Here is a 20,375-nt window from a genome sequence, read left to right on the forward strand (position 1 = left end):
CCCTCCCACCTTCCTTGGGACCAGATGGTCCCAGGGCGTTGACTAGATGGATCGCTGGGGCAGTTCTGTGGGGCAGCTCTTAGGGGGGGTTCCTCTAGGGTGGGGGTCTTCTGCCATGACTCCTGAGTGGGAGCCATGTGTTGTGCTGCACGAGCCTGAGTCTCCGCACCCAGGATCTCTTGGGCTAGATCTGAATGTTTGAAACAACTGTTTCTTTCAGATCCCTCAGGTTCTGGTTAAACTAAAGAAATATCCCCAGGGAGAGAAGGTGAGTTGCTGTGACTGTTCGTATTTAGTATGGATCATTTACAGTGCAGTAGCGTGTGTGTGTGTGTGTGTGTGTGTGTGTGTGTGTGTGTGTGTACGTACACAGGGACCAGATGAGATGGAGGCCCTATTGTGCTAGGCGCTGTACGATCCCAGAGTAGCGGACAGTCACTTTCCCAAAGAGTTTATGGTCTAATAGCCTGGGAGGTCACCTGCTTTGTAACTTGTGTTGTCTGAGCTTGTACACACCAGGGGCTCCTTGCATCCCTCCCCCAACTCCTGAGTGCCACCCTCCTACCTCCCTTTATTTCAGGGACTCTCTGAAACTCGGCCCCTCTGCCTGGGGTTGTGTGTGCCTCCCATACCAGGGTCCTCCTTCCCCCTCCGCCGTAGCAGGGGCTCTGTGTAAACCCTCACCCCTCCCAGCCAGTTTGGGGCCCTGTTGTTCTAGACACTGTGCAAATATAGACCTTGCTCCCTCAGAGACATAGGCCCGTGCTCAGCTTTGCACCAGGAACAATCTGATTGGTCAGCAGGACCCCTCGTTTCCGTAACCATAAGTCTCGGCAACATCGGGGGCCATGTGGCCAAGGGCAGTCCCTGCCCCCAGGAGCCTACAGGCTAAAAGCCGAGATGTCACCGGGGGAGGAGACACCTCCTGGCCTCAGGGGTGCGATGGGAGGATGGGGTCCCGCTGTAATAGCTGGTCTAGGCTGACACACAGTGGGGGAAGGTTTATAGCCAGTGGTCACAAGTCGTCCCTGCTTGACTGCGCTACCCCAGCGCTCTTTTACTATCGCTGTGGGTGATTTTGTTTCGAGGGGTGGGAACTCCACAATAAAACACCAGCCCAGCCCGTTCCTGAGAATCTCCCCCCTCTCCTTGCTGAGCAGTGGATGTCAGCTTGTAATGCCCGATCGGAGGGCGGGGGCTGACTTTCATGGCAAGCGTCTGCAGCTCCCGTTGGTGCTGAGGGTTGGGTTCATGCAGTGCTGTGACCGCAGTGGGAGCCGGCACCTCTGAATAGCAGACTCTGGCCCCCCAGCCTTCCCCGTGTCCCGGAAGCACCGTAGGATAATCCGTCCCTTTGCTAACGTCACACTGATCGGCCAACACTCTGTTGGGCCACCAGTGTGAAGTTGTGCAGAGTTATTCAGCTGATGGGGAAGAATCGAGCCCAAGTTTCTAAGTGGCTCTGTTGCTTGAGCTGAAAGAATCTTATGTACCTTGTGAAGCGAGGTCTGATCGAGCGCTTGCCTCTTGTGTGGCTGCAGGATTTCACCGAGGACGTGAATTGTGCCTTTGAGTTCCTGCTGAAACTCACCCCTCTGCTGGACAAAGCTGATCAGCGATGCAAGTGAGTCCTTCTCCCTCCTGTGTCTGCGCCTGACCTCGGAGCACCCAGGGGAAAGGGCCTAAGCATGTGGAAAGGCCCGGCTGTTGTATGCCATGTGCAGGGTCTTTCCTCCTCCTCACTGCCGTGGGAATGGCTGGATTCCTTTGAGAACCTTTGGGCTGCACACAGAACCATGGGGACAGCACGTCCCTCTTCCCGGAGGAGCCCCACAGCCCCGAATGGGTAAAACTGGCCTGTGTCCTGGGCTTAACACCTAGTAGAAAACTTGGATCCAATTTTACTTTTAATCCCTGGTTTCTGAGCACCTGGATCTGTGGCAGAACGCCCAGCCCAGCCTTCAGTGCCTGGTTCCAGCGTCCTGGCTTTGCTCTTAGCCGTTGAGGCGGTATTGAACCACTGCCGGCACGTTTCCCACTGGCTGTTCCTGAGGCTGGCGTACAGTCTGGAGGGCAGCTTTTCTCTCCCCAAGTGTCCCGTGCCTCATTTCCCCTCCCTACAGCAAGTGTTTAACAGCTGAGTCCCATGTTCATAACGCTCTCCGCTTCCGAGGCACCTTACAAACAAACAAGCTGGCAGGCCCCTCTGTGAGGTGGGTAAATATTGTTAGCCCCGTTCTGACAGAACTAACGTGCCCAGTGGTACAGTGGCCTGACAACGCCAAAGAGAGAGAACCCAGTTCTGAGTCCGTCTCTTGTCTGAGTTACTAGGCCCCCAACGTCTGCCTAAACGTGGGCTGGAACCCCGGAGTCCTGACCCCGCACTTCACAATGCAGTCTCCTTTGCTTTGGTCAGACGCATGAAAGCTCTGGCCTCTCTGAAGCTGCTTTCCCACTCCCACCCTAACGCGGGACAGTGAGCGTGTGTGTGTGATTCCTTGTGCCCTTAGCTCCATCTCTCTCAATTCCAGCTGTGACTGTACCAGTCTGCTCCTGCAGGAGTGTAGCAAGCAGGGGCTGCTGTCTGAGGCCCACATGACCAACCTGGTCGCCAAACGGTAGGCCCCCAGCTCTGCTGCCTTGGGAGTTCCCCTGTGAAATTCCTGCACATTGATAGCAGCTGGGTCTTGCTGCCATCCTGTCCCCCCGGGAATCACTTCTGGGGGCTCTGAGTGTCTTTATTCCGCTGTGAGGAAGTTAACGGACAGCTTGGATCTAACCAGCCATCAAAACCCTAAAGAAAGAGCCAGTGAGACGGGGGCTAAAAGAATCTAGGTGTCCAGCTTGAATAAAATGGCCTTTGCTGGGCTCTGCTGAGCACGCTATGGGGGCTGGGAGGGAAGGGGGCCTTGTCGACCCAGGGAACTGCCTCCTCGGCTCAGATCTGCTGGTCTGGCTGGCCACAGGCTCCCTGCGTGGGGAGGGGCATGGGTGCTGCATTCCCGCGGGCTGTATTGACCCTGATCCTCTTGGAGAAGGGAGTGGGGGATCGCATTGTTTGCAAAGCAGGGGGAAGAGGGGGCTCCTCCTCTCTGATTCCCTCGTCTCCATGCATATCCCCCCCCAGGACGGCCGACCGGGAGCATGCGCCACGCTTGAAATCGGCAGAGAATGCCAACATCCAGCCCAACCCGGGGCTCATCCTGAGAGCCGAGCCCACTGTCACCAACATCCTCAAGGTAACTTCCCCCGTGCCCCCCGTCCCAGACCGCTGCTTGATCGCTCGTGAGCGGCTGTAATGCTCCAGGTTCTCTCCCAGTGCTGGGGGAAAGGCGGCGCCTCTAGGCAGGCTCACTGGGGGCGGCTGGCCGCCAGCAGCCCTATGCCGCGCCATTGGGATCGACTGCTGTCCTGTTCCGCTCTAGTGGCGGTAAGAGTCAGAGGGGCTGTGCCCCATGCCAAGCCATCCCTTTAACTGCGTCTGGAAGCAGTGACCTTATGCAGCATGTGAAAGCATTGGGCTGTAACAGCATGACTCAGGCCTTTGCAGGCAGAGAACTCTGTGACCGTCCTGCTCCCAGCTCCTTTCTCTCTGGATAACACGCACACAGCTCATGCAGGCGGACGCAGTCTTTCCCTGCATTGTTATGGCCGCCCGAGCTTCGGAATCAGCAAGTACATTTTGTTCCACAGGTCCCGCTCGAGCCGCAGCAGGTGGTGGATTATGGGTAATTAAGCTGTCCTTGGGTAGTGGCTGAGCAATGCTAGAGCGCTGTCTGGCAGGTCTGATCCCTCTCTCGTTTTCTCATGTAGACCAGAACCATGTGGCTTCTGATGATGACTGACTTGCATATGGCGTTACCGACAGCCAATCAGAGAGCTCCAGTCGTGCCCAGAGTTCTTCAGCCGCTTTATAATACTGTTTAAAACTGCTTTGTTCCCCGCCCCCCCTTTTTTTCACTAGACCATGGATGCAGATCACTCCAAATCCCCCGAGGGGCTACTCGGTGTCTTGGGCCACATGCTCTCTGGGAAGAGCCTGGATCTGCTGTTGGCAGCTGCGGCAGCGACGGGGAAGCTGAAATCTTTTGCTCGGAAGTTCATCAAGTGAGTGACTCCAGCGAGACTGTCTGTGTTGGGTTATCGCTGGGCGCGGGGTGCCGGGGCAGCCGTGTAGCAGGTTTGTGCCTCAGACCTCCCACCTCTGAGCAAAACGAGGGAAGCTGGTGGCCGCAAACATGCAGGAGATACGACGAGGCTGGATCGATCTGGTTTTTGTGTCCTCTCACCCGATGGGTACAGTAACGCAGCCGGCTTTGGCAGCACCCAGCAAACTCCGAAGTGGGGCGTCCGAGCACTACAGTAATATACATAAGCAGGGCCTTTTCCTATTTCGACACGTTAAAGTCCTGCCTGTCACCTGGACTCAGTAACAATTCTCAAGAATATCGTCAGACAGTCTTGGGCAGAACCCAGGCTGGGGGTGTGGAGTCATTTGCACGTGTTCAAAACTTCAAACCACTCAAGCATATGAAAAGAGAGTGCGAACCAAAGAGCCAATGCAGCTGGGGCGTGATAGTGGGTCAGGCTGATGTGGGGGTACTGGCTTCTTAGAACAGGTGTGCACGTGCAGTGTGCTATCTCCTGTGTTAGCCTGGATTCCCCTGTTCAGTGCATCCAGGTCAAATGTGGCACGTGCTGTTCCTCGGCTAGGATTGATGGTGGAGCAGCAGCGGCTAGAGGCCCCAGCCGAGATCAGGGTGTGCTGTGTGCTGCACTGACACAGGGAGACAGTCCTGGACGCAGGGACTCCCAGGCTAACCAGACCAGGCAGACGCAGGGTCGGGGAGAGCAAGGACCCTGGGCAGTGGACGCCCCAGGAGATGAAGTGATGAGGGGACGCGTCGAGCTGGGAACTGAAACCAGACCTACAGAGTCCCAGCCCAGTGTCTGGTCTCCTTCCCCTTCCATCTTTGGACGGGGCCTGCGCCATGGGGCCAGCAGAGAAAGGAGCTGGTGGGAACTGGGAGGCCGGCGCTAGTTGGGGAGAGGGTCCCAGCTGGGCCTGAGCTGCCATGGAGGGTTGGCGGGGGGCAGTGTGCGTGGGCAGCCTGCCCTGCTCTGGGGGGAAAGAGGTTTCAGTTTCACCAGCCACAGAGACCGAACACACGGCTATGGTGCCTCATTGCTTCTTTCTCCGCCTCTCTTCAGGCTGAATGAATTTACCAAGCACATCAGCGGAGAAGGCTGTAAGTGTGACATGGCAGCTTGAACGGTAGAGCCCCTTACTGCTGAGTGTGGAGGAGCCGTGCCCGGGCCCTTTCAGAGGGCACCCCGGTCTGGCAGGGTTAACGCCGTGGGGTAACAGTAGTGAGCACTGTCCCAGCCGGGGGCTGCCTGCGCAAGGGGGCATTGAATCGATCTGGCCGGGTGCAGAGCTCACTGGCGTTCTTTATCCTCTCCGGTAGCACGTGTGCATTACCCTGCAGCCCCCGCAGCTCGTCCCCCGCTCAGTCGCAGGTCAGGGGGCTCTGTGCTGGGGGGTGGGGCGGGGAGATGAGTCCCCCTTTCCTCCCCCTGAGGGGGGAGGGGAAGATTGGCCTGCTGCCAGTGTCCCTTAGCCCCTCCCTCTTTGGAAGGGATGATGTCTGAGCACAGGACCCAAGATAAGGATTCTGAATATATTTGCATGTGATTAAACTTGTGAAATGCTCTGACCTTCCATTGGCTGGAGGGAAGGCTTAGCTCCAGGCTTGGTGCAGCAGGTTCTCGGCTTAGGATGTGGGGTGGGGGTTAGTGAAAGTTCCCTGCCCTCAGGTGAGGCCGCTATGCAGGAGATCTGGGCGGTGTGAGCACTGCCCTGCTCTCCCTGCCAGTAGGAGCGCCGGGCGCCCCAGGGGAGGCAGCATGCGCCAGTGCAGTGGGGTGTGCGGGGTCCCTCCATAGCATCCCACTGGGGCCTTGAGCTGGGCAAGCTGGGGTTGGAAAGATCCTCCGGTAACAGCTTGGTTTCTCCTCCACAGCCAAAGCTGCCTCCGTCAGGGCCCTGCTGTTCGACATTTCCTTCCTCATGCTGTGCCACGTCGCCCAGACCTACGGCTCTGAGGTAGGCTCCCCCCGGCCGTGCAGCTCTGCGGACTGGTGTCTCCAGGAAGCTTGAGCTCGTGCCATCTAGCTAGGAGATCCTGAATGAATAACGTGAGCTCAGGCCACGCAGCACGTCTATAGCCCAGCCTAATGCACCGTGACTCTTGGTGTCCCTCTAGTGGCTGGGTCCGGTAGCTGTGGGGACTCCCGTTCTACTCTCGTGTCAATGGAGACATGAAATTAACTTCCAGCCAAACGTCTGTCAGTGGCTGCTGACTTCAGCTGCTAGCCAAGGGCCTGCTTGGTTTTTTTCCCCTCCCCAGAAGCATTGAGCACCCAAGACTCCGGTTGAAGTGAATGGCGGGTGCTCAGCACCTGTGAAAATCAGGTCAAAGGGCTGCCAGCTGAGCACCCCCAAACTGAGGCCACCCCCATTATTGGGCATGACAGAATGGTTCATCTGCTGCAGGGGTGCCTGGCCGAGCTCCTGGGGCTGTGTCCTGCAGGGGTCAGATCAGATGATCATAGCCAGCCCTTTTCGCTTTGAAGCCTGTGAACCTGTGAAAATCAATGGCCGCTCCTAACTTTGGCTTAACCTGCCCGTTCCTTCGCAGCTCTCACGTTCCTACTCCCCCTGCCGCTCATGTCAGACCCACGAAGTGCGGCTGTTTGGCGTAACCTTGTAACATCACAGGAGTTGGAGATGGAAAAAACCATCCTCTCCCACTCCTGTTTTGTTTCCTAGAACTGGGTCCGGATTAACCTCTGGCGAGATGGGCTCAGGGATCCACCACGTCTCTTCCCATCTCTGAATCCTGTGTCCTCCTGCTTAGTTTTGATATTCAGGCAGAGATTAATATATAAAGATGCCCACCTGGGGGCGCTGTGCAACTACAGTTAACATTGTTGATGCTCATGAAACAAGGTGCTAACGCTGGCTCAAGCGCCTTCACTTGTCCATGCCCATGTTCCTGTTGGATTCTGGGGGGTCTGTTTCTCACCCATTTGCCCCCAGGGCCCCAGTTGGGTAAGGAAGCAGCATTGTCCTAGCCTGTATGAATACCATACAGACGGCTCTAGCAGTGAGCAGCTCCAGGAGTGGTTCCGGGGAACTCTCTCTCCGCTATCAAACATGTTAACCTCTCTATCCTGGGCAAATTCCCATTCTACCTTCCTTTTTCTAACTTACGGAGAATAAAGCTTAGGACAGGCGAGTTGCGACTCCTGGGTTCTGTTTCTGGTTGTCCTACTGACTCGCTCTGTGGCCTTGAATAAGACACTTCCCTGCTCTCTGCCTCAGTTTCCCAGTCTTTAATGCCCACCTCTCAGGAGCGTGGTGAGGATTAATTCACTATGTTTGGAAGGGATAGAAAGGAACAAAGGATTGCTAGTAAACGCACCCTGCGACTTCAGCTGGCTTTGTTGTTAATTATTTCCCATCCTAAACCCTTGTGCAGCTTGGCTGGGTTCTGCTGAACAGCAATGGTGTGTCACCCCAGAGGCGGCTGCATTTTGGTGCTGCTTAAAGTAATCCTAAAATGTCTCTCTCCGGGGGCTTGTGGGGCTTGCTTACTGTTTGTGATGTCTTAGAGGGCTAGGGAAGTGCGCAGTGATATTCCTGTAGACTCAGTAGGGAAACATACAGGTATTCGTGGATCTCCGCAGGTCGGGAGCCAGCCGTACTCCACAATCCAACCCCGCTCCGTTGTGTCAGTGCCCAATCTAGCCAGTAGCCCAGGCAGCCTCCTGTACTCTGAACAGGGAAATTCACAGCCGTGTCTCCCCCTTGGAGAGTCTAAAAGCCGAACTGCCCTGGGGGGGGGGGGCAGACTGCAGCCCCTTTACATCTGGGGCTCCCACAGGCCCCTCGTGACGGTACCATACAGCTAGTGAAGCGGCAGTGCCAAGGAAGGCAGTGCAGATGCTGGTGCCTGTTGGGCTGGCTTTCCCCGTGCCTACAGCCTAGCAGTTCAGTCCTTTGGCGCGTCGCACACGCCCATGAAGGGGGCAGATAGCTGGGCAAGGGAATTGGGTGGCTAGTGAAACAGCCGTTTGGGGGGGGGGGTGACTCCTCCCTAGCCAGGTTTCTTTTGGTTTAACCCTGTGCTGTGGGTGGGTTCAGCTGGAGTCCCCGGCACTCGGCTGCATTGCAGCTGGTCTGCGTTCTGGTATTTCCATGCTTTGCAGCAGAGCCTGCTCCTGGTCGGCTCCTCCCACAGCCCTGCTTCCAAACGCGGGCTGGGGGGCTGGGGGGGCCTTGGGGAGGCTCCACACACCAGCAACCCAGAGGTGAGGAGGCCAGCCTGCTGCAAACCTCCCGGCTCCTGCAAGCCCAGGATAATCCTTGGCTTCCTCGCTGCCGGGATTTCCTGTGCACAGGTGTGTTGGGGGAAGTCCTTGCCCCAACACTGCCAGGGACCTGGAGTGATTGGTTTGTAGGGAAGCAAGGGACGCACCCTAGGAGGGTTTGGGGCCACTCTGCACCTGAGGAGTTGGCCGGGCAAGAATCCCTGCTCGGGACAGATTCGCCAGGTCCCGATGGCAGTCGTGTCCGCCTTCCAAAGAGCACTTTTTAGAGGCTGATGTAGGATCTGCTTCCACTCTGTCACTGAAATGCAGCCACCTCTGGGGTGGAATGTGCAGTCTGTGCACCGCATAACAGGAAGGGAAGGAGATTCCCTTGGGAGAGTGACCCTTCGAGGGCAGAGAGTAACTCGCCTCATTGGACCTGGCCAGAACCACGGGGATTTGCCTTTCTATCAGGAATAGTCACCTGACATTAGCCACGTTGGCCACTATGTGTTGCTGTTGCTTCAGCTGTGAGCTGTGTGTTGGCTGGGCTGCTCCGCGTTCTCTTAGGATGCCTTTGCTTGGGGCCTCTTTCCAGGTGATCCTCTCCGAGTCCAGCCCCACTGGGGAGGTGCCGTTCTTTGAGACCTGGATGCAGACCTGCATGCCGGAGGAGGGGAAAATCCTCAACCCAGATCATCCCTGCTTCCGGCCCGACTCGACCAAGGTGGAATCACTGGTCGCTCTGCTGAACAGCTCCTCGGAAATGAAGCTGGTGTACGTAGCTCCCGTGTGTGCGGGGGGGGGGGGCGGGTGTGTGTGTGTTGGGGGGGACCCGACTCTCACCCATACTCCAGCCTGGGCTGAGCCAGATTCCCAACAGAGCAGTTTGCTTCAGCCCCATTCCCCTCTCAAACAGCTACCAGAACCCAGCCTCGGCGGAGGGCCAGCGGTGTGGCTTGCCCGTGGGACCCATGCTGCCGCCAGTACTTGACTTGCCTCTTTGGGCTGCTGCGGTCATGGTGAGTGAGCGTTTAAAGGTATCCTGTGCCCCTGACCAGTTCTCCCTCCCCCTCCCGGCAGGCAAATGAAGTGGCACGAGGCATGTCTGAGCATCTCGGCGGCCATCCTGGAGATCCTCAATGCCTGGGAGAACGGAGTGCTCACCTTCGAGTCGATTCAGGTAGCTGCTGCGCTGCCTCGTCCCCGGGCACCTTGGGCGAGTCCTCCCCCGCTGGGGTAGAGCTGAGGCACAAACCTCCCTGGGCTGGCTGTTTCCAGAAGGGTTTGGTAAACAGGGACGTTGGTCTCTAGAACGGCCAATCCAGCATCTTTCACCAGCCTTCAGCTAAAACAAAGAAACCAGGCTTGGAATTTCACCGCTCACCATGTACGCGCTCAGCGGTATCAGCCTTCACAATGCAAGTGTCTAATGCCAGCAAAGTTGGATGCAGGTGTAAACTCTCGCTTAGGACCGAGTCCAAATCTCCCTTGTCCTCCATTGCGGGGTCCAGATTTTGCTCTTTGCTGAGAGCTCTCCCCGCTGGGCATTTACATCTCCAGAGCTCGAAACTAACAAACATCCAGCCCTTTGGTAGGGGGAGACTCACAAAATCCTGCCCTGTGACCTGGGGCGAGGTGCTGCTCTCTGTGCCTCAGTTTCCCCATCTGTATTGGGGGATCTCGACGCTGACCCCGCCCCACTCTGTCAAGTGCTCTGCGGTCTGGGGAGAAAGATCACCGTAGAAACGCTGCGTATGACCGTTCGCTTTCAGCACTTGCCACCAAGGGGCTGGTCCAAGCTTTCCCCTGACTTCAGCGGGATTGGGCAAGGCCCTGGGGCTTGACCCACCCCCCTGAAACGGATGGAGTTGCACCGGGGTGGATTTGGCTCTGTCACTTCAGGACCCCCCAGTGACACGAGACGGAGCGGTGTCTTTGGAACAGGGGCGGGGCTGCATTTGTGTCTGGTGCAGAACCTCAGCTGTCTGCCTGTGTCTCGCCCTCAGAAAATCACGGATAACATCAAAGGGAAGGTGTGCAGCATGGCTGTGTGCACCATGGCCTGGCTGGTGGCCCACGTCCGCATGCTGGGCTTGGATGAGCGAGACAAGTCGCTGCAGATGATCCGGCAGCTGGCCACGTCCCTGCAAAGCGAGAACACACTGCAGTTCTACAACGAGCGGTGAGGAGGGAGGTCACGTGGGGAAAGGCAGGACCCATGGGGCTGGGGCCTTGTCTCCGGCAGGGAGGGGGCTCTGTTACTAGAGGCATCTAATACTAGCTTGAGCAGAACTCTGACGAATAGACTGTAGGGAACGACCATGCACTGGTTGGGCGCATGGGGCTGGCTCCTCCTCCTCCTCCTCCTCCAGCTGCTGCAGGCAAAGAAGCATCAGTGTTTTCCAAATGTTACTTGCCCCAGGGATGTTCCAGGGGAGGGAGATCTCGAGTGGCAGGGGAGGAGTCGAGCTGTCCTGGAGCCAGTCCCTCCGTTACAAGGTGAGCCGTGCTATGGACGTTTGCCCCCCTGGCTCAGTTTCCTGCCTCTTGTAGCTTTAAATCTCAAACTGGACGTTGCAGGGAGCAGGAATCTGCAGAGAGCAGGCTGTGGATGCGCGGCACCTTCTCATTCAGCCCCCGCCGTGTGTCTCTTCGCTTCCCAGCGTGGTGATAATGAGCTCCATCCTGGAGCGCATGTGCGCCGACGTCCTGCAGCAGACGGCGACGCAGATCCGATTCCCCTCCACGGGGACGGACCCCATCCCTTACTGGAACCTGCTGCCCCCTAAGAAGCCCATCAAGGAGGTCCTGACAGGCGTGTTCACCAAGGTGCTGGAGAAGGGCTGGGTCGACAGTCGCTCCATTCACATCTTCGACACGCTGCTGCACATGGGGGGCGTCTACTGGTTCTGCAACAACCTGGTCAAGGTACATCCTGGGGGATGGGCGGCAGGAGGCTGTATGTAGAATGGTGCCAGGTTTACAGATGGGGAAATTGAGGCACAGATGGTGGTGGTGGTGGGGAGGTTGGAGGAAGTGGCAAGTTGACGGCCAAGCTGGGACTAGAACCCAGGAATTCTGATTCCCAGACCTCTGCTCTAACCATTACATTACGCTGCCTCCCTTTTGCTGAGCACAGGTAATGTGTGTTCCTTGCACGAGTGACTGCCATGGCCGCCAGCGATCCCCGTATCCATGGCAATAGGGGCAGGGCTGCCAATCCACTCCCCACTCCTTGATTTGTCCCCCACCATCTCCTCCTAGGAGCTGCTGAAGGAAACCCGCAAGGAGCACACGCTGCGGGCCGTGGAGCTCCTCTACGCCATCTTCTGCTTGGACATGCAGCAGCTGACGTTATCCCTGCTCGGCCACATCCTGCCCAGCCTGCTGACCGATTCCTCCAAGTGGCACACCCTGATGGACCCGCCTGGCAAGGCCCTTGCCAAGTAAGAGAACCGCCCGGCCTGCCTCAGTCTTGGGGCCCTTTGACAGACATGTACCGCAAGCTTTTAGAGCTGGGGGGTGGGGGGGACCCATGCTCTGCTGGCAAGTCAGTGGCATACCCGGAAATAGAACCCAGGCATCCTGCTGCCCGTTCCCCTGCTCTAGACACTGCCTCCCTCCCTCAAAGCAATGACTAAGCAAATCTGGCTAGGCTAGCAAGAGGCATGAAGCCTCCTGGATGGTGTGCGTGGGGCTCAGTGGGTAGAGCCGTGGGGGCGAGGGGGGAACGATGTTGGGAAGCTCATGCTGAGGATGACGCTACCCCCAAACAATGAACCAGCCACGGGCGCAGGAACCCACATCCTCTGGAGCACCGTCTGCCGTGCTGCTCAGGTAATACTGAATGCAGGGAAACCGCCCCCTGCAGTTCACGCTGCGTTCCTTTCCCGTGATTCTCACGCTAGGCTCTCTGTCTGGTGCGCCCTGAGCTCCTACTCCTCCCACAACAAGGGCCAGGCATCGGCCAGGCAGAAGAAGAGACACCGAGAGGACATAGAGGTACATGTATGTGTGTGTGGGGTGCATGGATCTACATCCTGTGGTCAGTGCACGTCTGGGCAAACCCATCTTAAGCAGCCACTGAGGATGCGCTGGAAGCCGGGTTGTTTTCTCGAGAGCTGGTTTTCTAATAAAGGGACGGCTGCCATCTCGGGGATACTTTGGGGTTGGCTGCTGAAGTTTGTTCTCTTGACCGTTTTCGCACGCACGCGTGTGTGCGGTGATCGCTCCGCACGGCGCTGGACCACACCTCTGATTGCTGCCGTGCGAGCTGCGTGTTAAAATCCCCCACCTGGCCACACGCCTTGCCCTTGATTTCATCCCGTCGTGCTGCGCCCTGCCCCCGGGGAGGGATGCGGCTGTGAGGTGCTGGGGGTGCGCCGTGAGCTCCAGCTCCGCCATGCCTGAATCTTCTGCTTTCCCCCTCCCCAGGACTACATTAGCCTGTTCCCACTGGACGACACCCAGCCGTCCAAGCTCATGCGCCTGCTGAGTTCCAACGAGGAGGATCCCAATGTTCTGTCCAGCCCTAGTAAGTGAAATTGTGGCACCAGCTTCCCAGAGGCAATGTGGCTTGGGGGCTGGGGATCTGGGCATCAGGAGATGCTGGTTCTATTCCTGCCTTTGACACCCAGAATACCTGGCCTCAGCCAATCACTTCATTGCCTCTGGTTGGTCTGGGGCTATTAATACGGACCCGCCTGCCTCACGGGTTAATCGCTTAATGTTTGAATGTGTCAATTGCTGTATCAATGCAAAGCGTTCGTCTTAGTCGTGATCTGTGCCGCTGACGTCGTGGAGGGTGCTCAGCACCTCGTGGATTCAGGCTTTCTACGGAGAGCGACTACCCAGTGGGTTTACAGCGTTCTCTGTGCCCAGCGGTGCAATGCAGCCACCTCTTGTTTGGAACGCAGCCGTTATTTAACGGTGATCAGCAGACACCGCGCAATATCTTTAGAGGTGAATTGCAGGAAGCCGTAAGCAACGGCATGGGATGCGCTGTGACCCCAGTTGGGGGATTAGACGGAGGAGGAGTCGAGGAAGGTTTAGAGACTTCACTAAAGAGGCTTTTGTGACTTGAAGCCATAAAGGTGGGAAGCAGGAGCAAAGGATGGGCCTGGGCCTCAGTTTGCTTCCTTATGAGGCGTGAAGGACGTGGGTGAGGATGAGTGTTAGGAAGGCTGCCTTGCTTTTTAACACCTGGTTAACGCCAACGTCTCTCACACACTTGGGAACACGGGCGTTTTTTGTTAAATCTTCCATCACTTTTGCCCTTTGCGTAAGGGGCAGGAGAGCTCTCTGTCTGCATCAGAGACCGCCAAACTAGTGCCGGCAGGAGTTGACATTACTGGTACCTCTCAGGTAAAAATGTACGTGTGTGGAATTTCACTTGGCTGCGGCCTTCGTTAAAGAAGCAAAACGAAGCTAATTTTAAGAATTCCATGCAAGTCTCCTTTACTGTAACGTTGGATTGTTACTGATGTATGGATGAATAATCATTGCGACAGATCCAACAGGAAATGCATTCTGGGCTCTTGGCTTATATATAGCAGGATGTTACAGGTCAGAAGTATGCTAGCTCAGATTTGCCTGAAGTGAATCAGAGATGTCCTTGCAATTCTCCAGCCCATCAATCTGTTGAGTAGTTTCCTTTCAGCACGTGTCCTTTAAACCGGTGGTTTCTGGTGGTTTTGTTGCTGTTTATACATGCATGACCTTCGGTGTGGTTTTCCCCTTATTTCACCGTCTTTCCTGTTCTTCCTTTCAATGTGCCTTTTTCTCCCCTTTTCCATGACATGTCGGATTTTTTAAAATTTGCTCTGATGGAGCAGTGATTTGGAAATCCTGCTTCCTGAGTTTATCCGTAGTTCTTGAGCAATTTGCATGGGAATGTGCTTTTTATTGGCATCCTTAGCTACTTGTCCAGTCCTGCGTGATCTCAGAAGGCTGAGATGTAAACCCGAGGTTCCGACTGCGTTGGCTCGACTTTTCCCAAGAGTTGCAGTGTTAAACTCTGGTGTCTTGGTCAAACTTCAACTCCGCTGAGAGAATTCTGCCTTCTAAAGAACAGAGCGGTGAGGCTGTGGAACAGGCTTGCGCAGGAGGCTGTGGACTCCCCCTCACCGAAGATTTTTAAGAACAGTTTAGACAAATGCCTGTCCGGAATGGTCTAGATTCAGTTGGTCCTGCCTCAGCCCAGCGGCTGGACTTGATGACCTCTCAAGGTCTCTTTCAGCCCAACGTGTCTATGAACCCTCCTGTCCCCGGTTATGACATTTAAGTGAGTGGTCAGTAACATGCAGTGTTGTCGTGAGGCTGTTAAACAGCTGCCGTGTTCCACCCCAGAGCTGGCTGATTTCAGTGCCGGTGATGAACAAGATGTGCATCAGTTTAATTTTGTCAAGTATTTTGGCACAAAAGGCACTACGGAAATTTTTAAATTATAAATTAGTGGAGATATCCTATCTCCTAGAACTGGAAGGGACCTTGAAAGGTCATCGATTCCAGCCCCTTGCCTTCACTAGCAGGACCAAGTACTGATTTTTGCCCCAGACCCCTAAGTGGCCCCCTCAAGGATTGAACTCACAACCCTGGGTTTAGCAGGCCAATGCTCAAACCACTGAGCTATCCCTCCCCCCCATGTTCTACTGCTTTACGTTAATCATGATTTTACTGAGTGTCGGTTCAGAGCCATTATTCAAAGCAACTCAGACGTGGATTGCTGGGGAAATGAAGATGGATACATCTTTGTAATAAACACGGTTAAGCTTTGTCTGCCTCGCTGGCTTTCAGAAAGCACCATAAGCATCTCGGCTTGTGCAACAGTGAAGAACAGTGACACATCCAAAAATTAGCCATGGCATTTTTAGTCCAATCCCAGAATGCTTAAAACCCTGTGATACGTTCGATTGACCTACAGTAATATTAACGATAGGAGCCAGTGGGCAATAACCAATCCCCCCAGTGTGCTAATCAACATAAAAATCCAGGTGATGAGTGCAAACGGTGTGTCTGTGGGTCTGAGTTTCGAGTGTGGTAGCAGAAACAAGTTTTCTCCTACCCCAGTGTTGCAATGGACTAGCATGGCAACTCAAATCCACATGTGTGTTGTCTTCAGAGATCATCTTAACACCTCGCATTTGGATCTTGCTCCGAACCTCTTAGCTCACCTTTCTGCCTGATGGACCGGACCAAAGCCCTGGATCCAAACACCCCCAAAGGCTGGGAAACCTTCAAGGGACCTTTCTGGCTTTGATTGTATCAGAGCAGTGATTCTCCGACCGAGTCTGGAGAGCCACAAGTGGCTCTTTAATGTGTCTCTTGCGGTTCGTTGCAGCGCTGGTTAATAACTTAGATTGGTTAATAATTACATCACACAATCAGGAGGCTTTTACTATGTTCTTAACCAAGTTATCAACTTGCACTACGCTTACGCTATTAAGAGATAAGATTGTAGTAAATGGGAGAATGAATTCACATGACTGTGGCACTTTTGGGTAATGTTGATCACTAACTTGGCTCCTGAACCACTGAGGTCTGAGTGTCACTATATTAAAGACAAAATTGAGGGTTTGGGGAAGGCATCTTATGTGCCCCTCGTTGAGGGTGGAGGGAGACCCCTCAAGTGGCAGAGCAAAGCACACCCGCAGGTGGGCTCTGTACAGCAGGGGTTTTCTGCCATCCCTCTCCGCAGGGACGGGGCCGCGTCTGGCTTGGTTTTCTCCATGGTCCTGTGGGGTTGAACTTAGGAAGGGGCAGCAGTCCCTGGGGTGGAACGTCGGCGGCTGTGGTTGAGCGCAGGTGCACGGTGGGGTTATTCCAGCTGCCCTCCTGACTGGGGTGTGTTCTCCTCCACAGCAGATCGTTCGATGAGCAGTTCGCTGTCTGCCTCCCAGCTTCACACCGTGAGCATGAGGGACCCTCTCAACAGAGTCCTAGGTGAGTCCCGAGCGGGAGCTGTTCCCCAGGCGTGATAAGGAGGCTTGCACGGGCTATACAGGAGCATAGGGCTGGATCGGATCAGGCATTGGCCTGTCAGGTGGGGTGTCTTGCCCGCAGCTCCCTTTGCATCAGAGGAAGGTGGAACCACCCCCTGCCGTGCGGTGAGGCACCTGGTCAGTTGCAGTGTCTGGGCTCCCCAGGGAGAAGCCTTTCTGAACTGGATGCTCTCATAGTCACTGTTCCTGTTGATTCCCCTCGGCATGGACCTGGCCTGCGTCCCTGCGCGGCAGGCTCGCAGCATGGATCCCTTCCCACCGGCAGCAGCAGAGCGCTGGCTGGCCTCCCGAACGCAGGGGGTCGGTACGTTTTCTGGTGCTGAATGAGCCAGTGTTGCTTTTGCTGCCTGACTCTTCTTGAGCAGCCCGGCAGAGTCAGGTGCCCTGATACAGCTGGTGCCCACGAGTGGGTGAGCGTGGTGCACCCCAGCCCTTTGGAAGGAGACCCCAGACCCCAGGTGTTGAAGGCACCACCCAGCCCTTTGCCAGTCCTGAGGCTACAAATACCCGTTCATTTCCCTTCCTCCCCAGCAAACCTCTTCCTGCTGATCTCCTCTATCCTGGGAGCCAAGACAGCCGGCACGCACACCCAGTTCGTCCAGTGGTTCATGGAGGAGTGCGTGGACTGCTTGGAGCAGGGCAGCCGCGGGAGCATCCTGCAATTCATGCCCTTCACCATGGTGAGTTCTGGTTCTGCTCCTGCTCCGCAGCCCCTGCTCCGCAGCCCCTGCTGAGATCTGGGACCCAGCCCCCAACGTGGCAGACCCACCTGCTTCGCTTTGCAGTGCCCGGGCCTGGGGCTGCTGTGGCGTGGAACTGGGGGCAGGCCGCTTGCCTCTGGAACAGCTTGGCACAGCGAGAGGCCGAGTCAGGCCTAGAATTCCTCACCGCGATGGAGGGGAGGGGCTGTTAAGGGAGGTGGAGGGTCAGTAACGGCACCGTGGGCGACTTGGGTGATTGCGAGCGTTTAACTGACTCAGGGAAGCCCGTTATACGGGGCAGCGTCTCCGGCCAGTATCCTGGGCCTCGGCCTAACAGCGAAGGCTAAACTGTTACAGCAGCTCCGGCCCGTCGCTTGGGGCAAAGTTGGGCTTGTGGTTTAAAGCCTGGGACTAGGAGTCAAGAGATCTGGGTTCTGTTCTCAGCTTTTACCAGTGATTCGTTGTGTGACCTTGGGCACCTAGCGTGCCTGCTCCCGTGCCTCAGTTTCCCCTTCTGATCAATGGGGTTAATCCCCGCCTTGCAGGGGGTTGTGAGGCACAAAGTGCTTTGAGATCCTCTGATGGGAGACTCTAGAGATGGGCAAAGCGTTGCTGTTGTTATGAGAACCGGATTTGCTAGCACCGAACAGCAGCCCCATAAGTTGCCTCCAGTTGCAGCGAGGTCGTCTTTGGGCTCAGATTCCTGTATCGTAATCCACTGGCAGCAGGGTCACCTCCCTTTTCTAGTCTGGCTCATGTCCCGCCGTCTGGCTCAGGTGACCTGCATGCTGGTAGCTTTTGCAGCCCTCTCTCCAGACCACTGGCACCTCCAACGCTGACTTGAGGCATCCGTTTTTCTCCTCCCCTCTCTCTCTGGGCAGGTGTCAGAGCTGGTGAAAGTGTCCACCATGTCCAGTCCCAAAATTGTCCTGGCCATCACGGATCTCAGCTTGCCCCTGGGTCGCCGGGTCGCTGCCAAGGCCGTTGCTGCTTTGTGAACATGGCTCCCCCTTCCATGATGCTGCGTGAGGGGAAGGCGGGACAGAAGCCAGGGGGAGCTAGGAAAAGTGGACAATGGATCCCGCCTGTTCTCCGTGCCAGGGGGACACCATTGCAGTGGACTCTGAGTCTAGCAGTGCCTCATTCCCAGGAACAGCCGGTGGCCGGAGAAGCAGCTTTCCCCAGCGCTTGGTGTGTTAGAGGTACCAGTCTCTCCAGCCCACGCGGGATTGTGGTTCCCTATTGTCGTCTGATGCCGAACGCTGTTTGGCTGTTGCTTGGATCTTTTTTCCTAATGTTTTAAGACCTAGTTTTTTATTCTCATAAAGCCCAGGTGCTCGGGGCTTTCCTAATAGCCTTTGTGCCAAGACGTGGTGTCTCGTCTCGGGAGACTGATGGTTTCCCTGGGGGCCCCGTAGCTGGTATATTTCTCCACTTGCTGTTGGGGTCTGCGGAGTTGTGACAGAGTCCTGGACTCCTGTTGAGCAAAACATCCTGCACACGGGAACTGGAGCTGAAGAATGGCTACGGGGACCCCGCGGCTGCTCGACGCCTTCCTGCCTCCAGCGCGTGCAGCTTTATCCGCTTCATCCATGGACCAGTGACTCTGAAACAAATGTGCCCGGGGCCTTCATCTCCAGACACCCAACTGACAAGCAGCCGCACGACATCTGGTCTGTAGCAAAGTGCTACCTGCTGTGACTTACAGATCCAGGGGTTTCTGAAGTGGTATTTTTAAATCTATAGGGGCTGCATAACTATTATTGCTAGATAAAAAAGGGGGGCGTTGTGGTGGTTTCTTCTGTAGCCTTCTCGGGCGCGATCCTCTGCTGGTTTGGGAGTCTTCAAAGTTCAACGTTGCAGCCGCCGTGGCTCTGCAAGCAAAACATTGCAGCAGACCATTCATGCTTCCCTCCTGTTCCGATTAGCTCCGTCGCGTAACGTCGCCTGCCCGTGGGTCGGCAGGGAATGCCCGGGTTCCTGTGGGAATACAGCTCGGAACAGGATCCGTGCTAGATTTACCCCGTCTCCTACGTTTTGCTAAGCTAAGCAGCTAGAACAGTGCAAGGGCAGAGACGGCACCGCTGTCGCAGGGGGAAGAGGTGCCAGTTGCTGTGTCTGCTTCCCCTACGCAGTTCTGCCGATGGCCCTCAGCCCAACCCGCTCCAGTCCCTGCCCCAGGCCTGTCCCGTGCAGGTGCTGCCAATCAATCCAGATATCCCTGCGGCTCCCCAGTACCTGCCTGCACTGAGCCTGGGCAGAGATGAACCAAACTCGCTTCTGCCACGTGGCACAAGCTGAGTTCAAGTCTGCGGGCAATGCTGGTTCATCCCATGTGACGCCAGAAGGGGAATTTCAAGCATGGAATTTGCCCTCACGCCTTCATAGGTAGAAACGCTCATTCCCCTTCTGCCAGCCAGTGTATTTCTGACACCGTGTAAGACGCCTGTCGTGTGCTACGACTGACTTGTACCATGTCTAATGAGCCTTCTCCTGGGCTTGAATAAACCCACAATAAACCCCTGAGAGCAGATTGCTTTCTGTGGCATTTCTCTCCCATCGCCAAGCAGAGGGCGGAACTAGCGATTCTGAGATCCGGTAAACCGAAGAGCGAGCGCACATTACAACTTTCAAATGCTCCTTCTTTCTCCGTTCAGCCTGGTGCTTTTCTCCTCCTTCCTATAACGCAGGCTTATTGTGCTGCGGGGCTTGCCTGCTTTTTCCAGCTGTTCATGAAGCCAGCCTAAAACCACCACTCTCCTGGTGGAATACATCGCGACGGGAAAGCGGGGTAGAATGATTTACTGCAATCTGAATGTAAGGGAGTCCGGAGCTTGCCGTCCCCAGCCAGAGGAAACCAACATTGCTTGCAAGAAGAAAGGATTCTTACCCTTGCTGAAGTCTTGCCCTGCGTTCCACCCCAGAGGCAGCAACATTATCTCAATCTGTATCATCTGTAATTCCCTTTGGACTGTTTTGTGCCTAACAGATTTATATTTTATCCATTCCTGTTGCTTTCAGATCTGCGGTTCATGACTCTTACATACAAGATCGATTTTAAAAATAAAAATACCTCTCTAAGGAGAGAACAAGATCTATGCATAGGGTGAGGTAGAGCTCCCAGCTCCTAGGGATATAAACAGACTTCCCCTCAGCTCTGACAAGTGCCTGGAAGCCAGAGCACTCTCTGAAATGGAATGTGAGCCTCCCTGGGGAGAGCGCTTCTGATAACCACCGCATGTCGTGTTGCTGGAAGGTCTGGGGTCAGGGTCCAGCTGACTCGCGGTAGCAGTTG

The 20,375-nt window shown here is 55.7% G+C and overlaps 1 protein-coding gene and 1 non-coding gene across 9 annotated transcripts in view; both read left to right on the forward strand.

Moving 5' to 3' along the window:
* MED24 (mediator complex subunit 24) overlaps window positions 1–20,172 on the forward strand; it is a 40,870-nt gene extending 20,698 nt beyond the window's left edge. For 2 of the 8 annotated variants that reach the window (XM_042844584.2, XM_065577485.1), the window contains exons 10-26: window positions 221–268; window positions 1,542–1,624; window positions 2,532–2,618; window positions 3,128–3,239; window positions 3,965–4,107; window positions 5,212–5,249; window positions 6,024–6,106; window positions 8,975–9,153; window positions 9,460–9,559; window positions 10,386–10,561; window positions 11,043–11,307; window positions 11,644–11,825; window positions 12,288–12,381; window positions 12,814–12,913; window positions 16,240–16,320; window positions 16,911–17,059; window positions 17,962–20,172. In XM_042844584.2, coding sequence (XP_042700518.1) covers window positions 221–268; window positions 1,542–1,624; window positions 2,532–2,618; window positions 3,128–3,239; window positions 3,965–4,107; window positions 5,212–5,249; window positions 6,024–6,106; window positions 8,975–9,153; window positions 9,460–9,559; window positions 10,386–10,561; window positions 11,043–11,307; window positions 11,644–11,825; window positions 12,288–12,381; window positions 12,814–12,913; window positions 16,240–16,320; window positions 16,911–17,059; window positions 17,962–18,078 — 2,037 coding nt within the window. In that variant the 3' untranslated portion in view covers window positions 18,079–20,172. Of the gene's footprint in view, window positions 1–220; window positions 269–1,541; window positions 1,625–2,531; window positions 2,619–3,127; window positions 3,240–3,964; window positions 4,108–5,211; window positions 5,250–6,023; window positions 6,107–8,974; window positions 9,154–9,295; window positions 9,399–9,459; window positions 9,560–10,385; window positions 10,562–11,042; window positions 11,308–11,643; window positions 11,826–12,250; window positions 12,382–12,813; window positions 12,914–16,239; window positions 16,321–16,910; window positions 17,060–17,961 lie in introns of those variants that run through there. The other 6 variants (XM_042844582.2, XM_042844583.2, XR_010594746.1 and 3 more) reach the window with 5 other exon arrangements.
* On the forward strand, window positions 5,626–5,733 carry LOC112058865 (small nucleolar RNA SNORD124). The gene has a single exon (XR_002888043.1). It is a non-coding gene; the product is annotated as a small nucleolar RNA SNORD124 (small nucleolar RNA).
* Window positions 20,173–20,375: the final 203 nt, after the last annotated feature.

Source organism: Chrysemys picta, chromosome 24 (assembly GCF_011386835.1).
Source record: "Chrysemys picta bellii isolate R12L10 chromosome 24, ASM1138683v2, whole genome shotgun sequence".
NCBI classification, from domain to species: Eukaryota; Metazoa; Chordata; order Testudines; family Emydidae; genus Chrysemys; species Chrysemys picta.